The sequence below is a fragment of the Uloborus diversus genome, chromosome 5 (genome assembly GCF_026930045.1).
Source record: "Uloborus diversus isolate 005 chromosome 5, Udiv.v.3.1, whole genome shotgun sequence".
Lineage (NCBI taxonomy): Eukaryota > Metazoa > Arthropoda > Arachnida > Araneae > Uloboridae > Uloborus > Uloborus diversus.
This window is the reverse complement of record NC_072735.1, coordinates 153299883-153310476: the sequence shown is the minus strand read 5'-3', so window position 1 is coordinate 153310476 and position 10594 is coordinate 153299883. Positions and strand designations below refer to the sequence as shown.

The 10594-nt window shown below is 34.8% G+C and overlaps 1 protein-coding gene across 1 annotated transcript; it reads right to left on the bottom strand.

Moving 5' to 3' along the window:
* Positions 1-5571: 5571 nt before the first annotated feature.
* LOC129223201 (uncharacterized) lies at positions 5572-6525 on the bottom strand. The gene has a single exon (XM_054857768.1). It carries the CDS (start codon positions 6523-6525, stop codon positions 5572-5574), a length of 954 nt encoding a protein of 317 aa, XP_054713743.1.
* Positions 6526-10594: the final 4069 nt, after the last annotated feature.

The following is a 10594-nucleotide window of genomic DNA, read 5'->3' as shown; positions in this document are numbered from 1 at the left end:
AAGTTATCGTTTTTGTATAGTTTAAAAAAGGGCGTATAAATATTGAATAATGGAATTTAAGATTAACTAGTACAAAGATAACATTTTAATATAATATAGAGCACAGAGAAAATATGATATCTATGCACTACATAAAAATACGAAAATATATAAATCTTATAAAATAATAACAGCAATGTTTAACGTAAAATGGAAAAATGCATAAATAAAAGAAAATAATCGATAAAAAGATTAGATGTTACGTTATTTTGTTTCGAATAGGAAACAGTTTTACTTTTAGAAAATTCATCTGTTCAATAAAAGACAAAATTTACCTTGAAATGCCAGAATATGGTGATCAGATATTTTCCCTCATAATTACAGTAAAACCCGTCTTCAACGGTACTGTTGGGACCCAAAAAAAAGTATTGTTATAGACAGGTTATCGTTATAGGCAGTTTGATTATTAATGCTGCCATATTGCTGGCGTGACCACGGAAAATATCGTTATAGACAGGTTTATTGTTATAGACAGGTTATCGTTATAGACAGTTTGATTATTAATGCTGACATATTGCTGGCGCGACCACGGAAAATATCGTTATAGACAGGTTTATTGTTATAGACAGTATTGTTATATGTTATACACAGGTTTCACTGTATCAACGAATTCCAAAATTTCGTTCGCATCGAGAAACATGCATTAAATTAACAGGATATTTAAGTTTTAGAGATTAGCTCATAAGGTTAGTTGAGATTTGTTCTTGTCAATTCAAGAAACCTTAACAAAAGTTTGCAACAAAAGATGCACACGAAAATTTGAAACTTAAACTTTAGAAATCCGACTTCTCATTACACGAACAAAAATTTAAGGTGAAAATCAAAAGTAAAGTAGAAATGCTTAAACACACACACACACACACACACACACACACACACACACACACACACACACACACACACACACACACAACTCACGTTTAAAAGGAAATAATTTCAAGTTTCTATTTTTCAAAGTTTTGTCCCGCAGTCCCGTTCTCGACACACAAGCAGATCAGAATTTTTGATGTTTTTAAACGTATTGTTTTTCTTTTTTCCTTGTTATTTTTTATTTTTCTGGGGTGAGTAGCCACAAGTGTAATTTGTATCTTTTAGATATTAACTTCGTTTAACGCTCATGTGTCTAGCATTGTTAATAATACAACAAGAAAAAAAAAGAAGAAAAATTGAAATCGAAATGAACTATTAATATGAAAATTGGTATACATAATGGGTCACGTTACGGAGATTTTCGATGAGATACACGACTATTATCAAGAAAATGCGAATAATCGATAGAGATCAGCTTCTTGACGTCAATAATAAAATCTTTTCGCAATATTTCAAAAGTTTTTGACTTTCAACAACTCTGATGAAAAGTGGATATTGCTCTAAAAAGGTTTTCATGACAGCTGAATTGGTGCTCCTGGAGAAATCATTATATTGAAATATATCGAGATAAATTCTATTATATGCAAATCAGTGAACTTGAAAAAATCGTCAAATTAAAATGGTTTTCATCACAACTGCAATGGTTTTACTAGAGAAATCATTACGTTAAATATATAGAGATAAATTCTATTTTATGCAAATAACCGAACTTAAAATAATCGTCGAATTAAATCGAACATTTTCATAATATTTTCAAAAGTTTGTGCGACTTTGAACCACCTACATCATCATCGAGTTCTGTGCCTTGTAGAATAAAATCTCCGGAATATTTTATCTGTGGTAAAGAAAACGAGGAAGACGCATCATTTATTCCTGTTAAGCACTCCCTAGGCGATGTTTGAACTTCGCCAGCCAACCCTTAACGATAAAAGCCGTTCTCAGAATAGACGCTTTGTGTCAGCTTCAATTAGAATCCCTAAAGTGACTGAAGCACCACTTCAAAGCTGACAAAACAGCGTGTCGTAAGGAGTTTAAATCTGAGTAAAGATATGAATATAAAAGGACCGTCAAAAGACAGATGCAGACAAGGTCAAAATGACACTCCAGGGACGTACATTTTAAAAACAGCAATGGTCGCCCTTTTGTAAAATATGAATGGAAATCAGGATACACTATAATGGAAAGAAAGGAGATGAATCTGTACTCAATAGGTTATAATATTTCTTCTTTTTATTTTTACTTCCTTTTCCAAAAAAGGAAGTATATTATTCGCGAAAAATTTTTCACTCAAAATTCGGCCTTAATTTCCATTTTACTCACCCCCGAATTAATGTTGAGTTTTTTTTTCGACACAACCAGACGTGGATATATGCCTAGAAAAGTAGAGACACCCGAAATATCCATTTTGACGACCCCCGACTTAATTACAACGAATTTTCTCGTGACGTACGTATGTACGTATGTATGTGAGTATGTATCTCGCATAACTCAAAAACGGTATGTCCTAGAAAGTTGAAATTTGGCACGTAGACTCCTAGTGGGGTCTAGTTGTGCACCTTCTCTTTTGGTTGCATTCGGATGTTCTTAAGGGGGTCTTTTGCCCCTTTTTTGTGGGGAAATCATTATTAATTTCGATGTAAACTCAAGTGGTGTTATAATATGTCGGACACTTGGCGATATATCGCCAAGTTTGGTCGCCAACTTGGCGATAAATTTGGTGATTTTTTTTTTTTTAAATTTGGTTTCACTTTGTCCACTGTTGGTGATATTTAGAGAGTAAACAATTGAATCACATTAAAATTGCCGAAAATGTGGAAATGACATAAAATTGGAGTAAAAGGAAGTCATGTGATGCACACATCAGCTCGTTTTGTCATAATACATTGAGTTATTTGAATTTCGGTGAAAAAATTAGAAATGGGGTACTTCACGTCATCAGCTAAATTGAGAAAGTTAAAAACAAAAGTGTTTGAGAACAATCACGTTCAAAAAGACACTTTCATCTGTGAAATCATTTATTAAAAACAACATAATTGATTGTTTCTCCTATAATAGACTATTTAATGCTCAATTTATGTTCATCCTGGAATATATAATTTCCAACTCTGTATTAGGTAATATAGGGTAAGTACTCATTTCATTATTTAAAAAAATAAAATGCTTAAATTACTTTTAAAGATCGTAGCTAAAACATAACAATCTCGGAAAACCTGATAAACACACATACACTAATTGGTTAGTTTTCAATTTCTTTGTTTTAATCAAATATTACGAAATTACATAAGATTTTCTGTTTGAAAAAGTAGTATTGAATGTGTTGTCGCAATTGAGTAACGAGCGAAACAATTGAATTTTTCACAGCTATTCTAAAATCACTTGTTCTGATACCATGGGCTGAGTTCTGCTTCTCCAATCAGGTGACACATTATTCCCTTATTTTCGCGTATTCGCCACTGATTTGTCTGGTGAATAAAAAAAAGAGCAAGACAGGCGATCCAGAAAGGAGCTCAATAAGCAACACACACTCAAAAGTATACTCAAATAAAAAAATAAATAATGATCAATTACATATCAACCGTAACTGGAACCGTTTGGTCAAAAGCAAGCAAACTAGTGTGCTTTTAACTTGTAGCTTTGTTTTAGCTTTGTAAAAGTAAAAGGAATTTGCATCAACATGATTTAAAATTCCTATGTTAATAAAAACCGATTTTTTTTTCGCAAATGTTATAAAGTAAATACTAGTCCTTCAAAAAACTCTTTATTTCGCAAATATCCCCCCCCCCAATCACAGTACTGTATACACTGCGCTGCACTTTAGGGGGCGGGAGGTTCTCTAAAATCAAAATAATGCAAAGGAATGTTAATTGGTTTCAAACCATCTTTTCGTTTGGTGCATTCCTCCAAACTCCAAGGTGAGATCTCCCAAATAATTTTTCCAACTATTGCACCGTGTATACTTAATTATAATTTTACATATCCCAACAGAGTGGTGTAGTGGTTAGAAGCTGGTCTCTTATGACCAAAAGCAGGTTTGGTCTTGACTCCAATCGGTGGATTTTCAAGATGCAGAAAATCGACAATGTGCATGTCGTATGATTATGCGGCACGTAAAAGATCCCTCAAGCCCTTGTTTTGCTTATAGTGTTCTTGACCATCTTAAATTCCTAGAGCAATTTCGCATCAAATAGTGTCTAGGTGGCTCCATCTGGTGGGGAAACTGGGCGTAACAATTCTCGTGGTAAAAATATCCGCCGATTATGATGCTACATGAAACAATGGATGCTATTGAACGCTCTAGGTCTGCTAAAAGAAGTGCTCCTAAAGCAGCACCATTTAAAATATGCATGTAACGTATGAGGATGATAACTAAAAATATGTCACAAATAAATTCATACATTCATAAATGCACACAAATGACTAAAGACATGTTTTCAACGTCAAAAACACTTTCAGCTTAGCAGATGAAGGCATGTTTTGCAAAACCTCTATCACTCAGAAATTAAGAGGAACGTTTCTCTATAAAGCAAGCAACATCGGGTTCCTGGAAAGGTCATACGCCATTTACGTTCTTTCCAAATCGAAAAAATAAATCTTTTGAAATTTTATTCGTTGACATCTTTCTTAGAGCACATAAAACACCCATCCTTATTCACAAAAACTTCAATTTTTCACGCATGAGATGTAAAAATTTCTATAGCAAGAAAAATTTCTTATAAAAAGCAGACAAAAAACAATTTAGCATCATTCCATTTAAGCGCTTGGTAACGATGGAATATTGCGTATTTGGAATTCAGTTTTAGACGCACATTTCAAATCTCCTACATCGACTTCAAAATAGAATCCCTGCAGCGACTGAAGCACCACTTAAGGCTATAAAAAAAAACATCTCACGGATAGTTACAACTTGTTTCATAGAATATGTTTCTGAAAAATGCTTAAGAGGCCTAGTCTCTGCCCAATACGTAAAAATTTAACGCATGCAACGCCCACTCGTGACGTCACTTTTACGTACGCAACAAAACTCGCTAGTCTCTGCCCTTTCTTACCGGACGCAAAAGGCAGCTGCCAAAACGCGAACGTGCGGTAAATTAACGCCATGATTTTTCTGGCGTAAACCTTTCGTACGTACGTTCAAGAGTCAAAACAAAGATGGCTGCTGTATTCGCCGCGCATTGAGTTTTGTGAAACTTCCTGAACTATTGGAACTCATAAAGAAAAGTAATGAAGGATCATCACACGCGTTGGATATTTTTGATGCAAGGTTTGTTAAACTTTATAAATAGATCAAAAGTTAAGTGATTAACGCCACAGAAGTGAAACATTTATTCTTTTGGTATTTACTCTTGTAGCACTTAAAATAGACAAATTGTTTTCTAGTAAGCAGTTTTCATTTTTTTTTCTCCACCTTTTTTTTTCGTCTTTTCCCTCCTCTTCTTTTCTTTTTTTTTTGGGAGGGGGGTGTAAGCGCCATCCTTCAGGACCCGAATGATTGCAATATCTTCTCGGTTTGGTTTGCCCTGAACGACGTACGTGTTTATTTAATTAGAAAACAAAAACAAAAACATAAGTACATGACAAAAACATATAGTGACACATGATCCAGGTTACAAAAAAATTCGTGACTACATATAAACTGAATTCAATGGCCTAACAGTTCCAATTCTATGATAAGGCGGGAAAAAGAAGTTGCTTATTTTGGAAAAGAAAGTTAATAAGCGAAAGAGCTTTCCTGCAGGCCTCTTTATCGATGAAGATGAAACGCTTCCATTGCGCTTTTAAATTACTTGAAATCACAACATGGAAATTTGAGGTAAATCTGCAGTGGAAGAAGAAGTGCTCAAAGTCTCCAAGTTCCCCACAAATGCAGTAGGGAGATTCAAGGAGGTTTCTTGTGTAGAGGTAAGAATGGGTAAGCCCATGGTTAGTGGTGAATTGGTTTAAAGGAGAACTTTGGAGTCGAGACAAAGAGACAGTGTTGAGAAAATCATACGTCCAGCGACCATTAGATGAATGGTCCCAGTATGATTGCCAGTCTTTGAGGAGAAATTCATTGGTGTCTTTATTGAGTTGACTCATTGGGAAGGGATTAATGAGGTCAGTGGCTGAGTTAGTGGCATCTTTAGCGAGTTGGGCGGCAAAGTCGTTTCCGCTATTATTGGAGTGACCTTTTATCCAGGAGATAGTGACAATATGACGGAGATTAATCAATTTAGACTGGAGTTGAAAAATGACCATGGACTTGGGTTCATAGTTGAGGAGGGCTTTGATGGCCGATAAGCTATCGGATCTGATGTGGAATTTATTGTTAGTAAAGTGATCCATAGAGAAATGATCTTGAATCCAATCAATGGCGAGATGTATGGCTTGGATTTCGGCCTGAAAAACAGAGTTGTTTGGACGAAGGGTCTTAGAACTTGAAAAGATAATGTTGATTTCCTTCAAAGCGATGAAAGCGCATGCTGTACCTGCATCTGTCTTGGAACCATCCGTATAAATATTAATAGTAGAATCATCATTTGATTCAGTGATAGTGAGCGGAAGAATAAATTGGTGAAGATTGCTGTGGGCGGGAGGGGCCCGGCGACATAACTGACCCGCGGAGAGCCAAGGCAACATAACCTTGGCTCTCCGCGGCCCTGACCACATGCGCCCAGCGGAGCTAGCGTGTGCAGCGCGTTGTATTTCTCAATGTCAGAAATTCAACGCTATTATTATTCACAATGTCATGAATTTGGAGCTAAATCGACTGAAATTAGCGTTGAGAAAACTAATAAAATTAATAAAATGAGCGCCAACTAACGATAACAACAATTCTAGGTTTGTAGTTCTATTTCCTTTTCCACGTTTTCCCGATTTATTTAGAAATTTTTAAAATATTTTGCAATGTTATATGTGTTCTGGACTGCGAAAATCATTTTAATATAAGGTGCGGCCCTCCCTCTGATTTGAGAAAAGGTTTGGTCACCTCATTATTATTATTTTTTTTTTCATTTCAGAGAGCATAAATTGGTATATCATGTCATAACATTTTTCGTCTTGAACACTTCTGACATTTGAGAGGCATTGTTTTGAGTTTGGATACATTTATACACATAACTGATATACAAAAATAATGTATACAATAATAGGTTTCCGTCAAGTGTTACAAAATGAAGGTTTTGCTCCATGGGTGGGGTAAAACCGTTATTTTCCCAATTATAACACAAGGTTAAAAATATAAAATATGTAGTTTTCGTATTAAGCTAAACTATACACTAAATACAGTGAATTCATACGTTTACTTCTAACACAGAAAGGTATTAATTTTTCTGATATAAAATGTTTTTTTCTTCCCCAGAAGAAAAGTGATTTACGATAATTTTTGTAGTAGATATTGAACAAAATTCAAAAGCGTCATGTGATTGGTCTGTCCAAACACAAAGGCAACATAAATCGATACAGTATGACACATAAACGTCACTGGTGATCGAAACAAGGGCACCCATACGCAAAATTTTTCAGCAGGCTATTTTCTTTATAAAAAAACCGACTTCAGTACAGTAAAAAGTACTAAGAGCAAGGAAGTTCTAATTTCAAGAGGAGGGGGGGGGGGGGGGGCTTGAGCCCCCATTTGCCTCTCTCCCATATGGGCGCCCTTGGATTGAAGGGGTATCAATAAGCAATCTTCTTAATTGCTCCAAAAAAGGCTTTTTTTTTTAAATTTTCAACGAAGATAAATTATTGCATAAAACGTTAAAATAAGCTTGACTAAATTTTTGAAGTTAATTTTTCATTTTTAAGGCGTGAAAAACGCTTGTACAAACGTTGAAAAAACTCTGCAACAATATTTAAAAAAAGGAAAAATGACACTATCGACAGGCAAATATTTTCAATTGTTTAGTTCATACTGCAATAACACAAAAGGCATTTTTACCCAGTCGAAATTAAGAGTTGAAAGCAGAATATTTTTAGCTTGGCAATGAATGAGAAGCACTACTTAATATTTCGTTGTTGTAAACAATGATTAGGAGTTTATGTCCCGTAATTGAAATAAAGAGAGTTTGCCAGACGTCCAGATGAATAATTTGCTAACAGGAAAGACAACTTGAAGAGCATGGGAATAGATGTATACTATAGGAAAATGAAACAAATGTTATGCAAAAAATGATTCAGGTTTACCCGATCTACCATTTCAACTGTTTGTATAAAGTGTTTAAAACGTACTAAGCTAATGATTAAATGCATATTGGTTTTAGGGCGGAAATATTTTTTTTTTAATTTAAGACACATAATAAGTATCTTGTTCAATCAGTTTCAAAAATAATTCATATTCAATGAATTCAAAAATATTAGAATAGATTAACAAATGCAACCGTCAGTACTAATAAACGACGTAAAAACGTTAAAAAATTAGTATTGAAAGCATTGCTTCGATGCAATGCAACCAATTGAGCATCTTTAGTGCCAGATTAAGCAAACATTTTCGAAATTTGGTACTAAAATTTTTGGATCGAGCACTGTAGGGAAAATTAGGCAGGAAAATTAGAATTCAAATGAACTTAATTAGCATTTTGAAATAGTTATTTTAGATTGATATAAAAATCTGAAAATTAACATAAATCTCAAAAATTGTTTCTGCGAAATTAAAATTATCAACTTACATGTGGCAGCTATATGTAACGTGCTATGCTGCCGTGAGCAGGAAAAAGGCAGTGCCTGCAAAAATGAGTTTCCGAGATATTTGAAGAAATGTGTGTTGGATTCAATACTAATAATATGGAAATGTTGGAATTAGACGTCTCTTTCGCTTCTTTTTTTCAGCGGTAACCAAATAAGCAAGCTTGTACAATAAAGCAAACGTACAACAGATGACAAACATGCACAAAAAAAAAGTGCAGTTACTGCCCTTTACCTGCCCACGGCAGTATGACCCTCAGAATTATTAATTAGTCTTACACCTTTGAGGAAGGTTTGGAGATAAATCACCAGCAAACAAATTAATATTTATTTCGTTCCTTATAATTGCGGGGCACCATACCTATAGATTAACTTTTACAAAGAGCAGTTCAAACGTGCGCCATTCATACTTTGAAAGCAGTATAATGCCGTGGTCAGGCAAAATGCTGTATCTGCAGAATTGAGTTTTCGAGATATTTCAAGAAATGCGTGTTGGACTAAATAGTAACAACAGGGAAATGTTGGAATTATACAAGTACGGCTTTTTTTTCAGCGGAAACCAAATAAGCAAGCTTGTACAATAGAGCTAACGTACATCAGATGACAAAAGGGCAAAAAAAAAAAAAAAAAAAAAAAAAAAAAAAAAAAAAAAAACACGCAGTTTTCGCCCTCTACCTGCCCACGGCAGTATAGTACGCAAGTACAATGAGCATCATTATGTTTAGAAAATTGCGAACATATTAAAAAAAAAATAAAAAAAAACAGAAAATTAGCAATCCCCAGTCAGACTTTTTTATTCACATGTTTAAATAATAATATCAGTAACGTTTCGATGCAAAATCATACACAAAAACCCTTTCCCCCCACAGCAATGGGACAAAAACCCTTCCCCCAACAGCAATGGGTCCCTCACCCTAAATGTTCCAAACAGAACTCCACCAAAAAAAGAAAGCTACCCCCCCCCCCTCCAAAAAAAAACCCCCGCTTTAAATTATAATGGCGCAATCTGCGCCATGATACTCCCCCCCCCCCTCTTGAGTCTGGTTTTGCAAAACAATAACCCAGAAAATTTACAATTCAGTTTTCTTTTTCAAAATTTTAATTGCATTTTATACTAAATTTCAATACTGTAAAAATAAGAAAATTCACTTCGCTTTGCATATTCTTCTGCGCAGAAATTATATTCATTCAAAGCATGGTTAGTTCCATACATTTGGGAAACAGTAACCACTGTTCATAACTTTTCCTAAACACCCTTGTATACATTACAACCGGGTTTGCAATACAGATACTTGTTTGCATTGAAAATATTCTCAGCATTGCAAAACAGTCCAAAACCCTGGAATTAAAAAAAAAAGAAACATAAGTACACTTTTAAAGCATTTTCAGACAACACTGATTTTATTTGTCTGCACAACATTTCACCAAGCTTTCGTTAAAGATGGAGAGGGAGGTAGGGACGCACCAAGATTTATCCAGACTGAGTATTCCATTTCACTCTTGAATTTTAACGCGAACTGAAGATTCCGTTTAAAGCTGTGATCCATTCCCCTCTGACAGAAATAGAGATAGCTGCTTTGCCTGTTACTGGAGTGGGTGGTAAAAGTCAATATATTATTGGAATCGAAAACGCTTTTCCAGAGCACACAAAGCAGATACTTGGATCGGAACTTTGTTAAAAATGTTCTACTTTACATAAGAGTGGGGAAATCCGAATATATGATGATTTCAAATCCTAGGTGAAATGTTACAGGAGGCGGATAAATCGTAAAATGAATATGGTGTGTGGGACCATGACTAAATCTAAAAAGGTTGCTGCTGGTAAATCTGAAGTGTATTTCGTTTCAATATTTTTATTTAATCGTACATATCAGAGTTGACTACACGTGCTGCATAATAAATATTAATTACGACTTTGCTTAAAAAAATTATATGCACTTAAACCAGGGGTTCTCAAAACTGGGCTCCGTAAGAAGAGGCGAAGGGTGCAGCTAAGTATTCATGTTATCAATATACAGTCAATTCGCGA

Excerpts from the sequence above, each read along its gene's own strand:
- LOC129223201 (XM_054857768.1), bottom strand. The coding sequence starts at position 6,525 with ATGTTGCCTTGGCTCTCCGCGGGTCAGTTATGTCGCCGGGCCCCTCCC.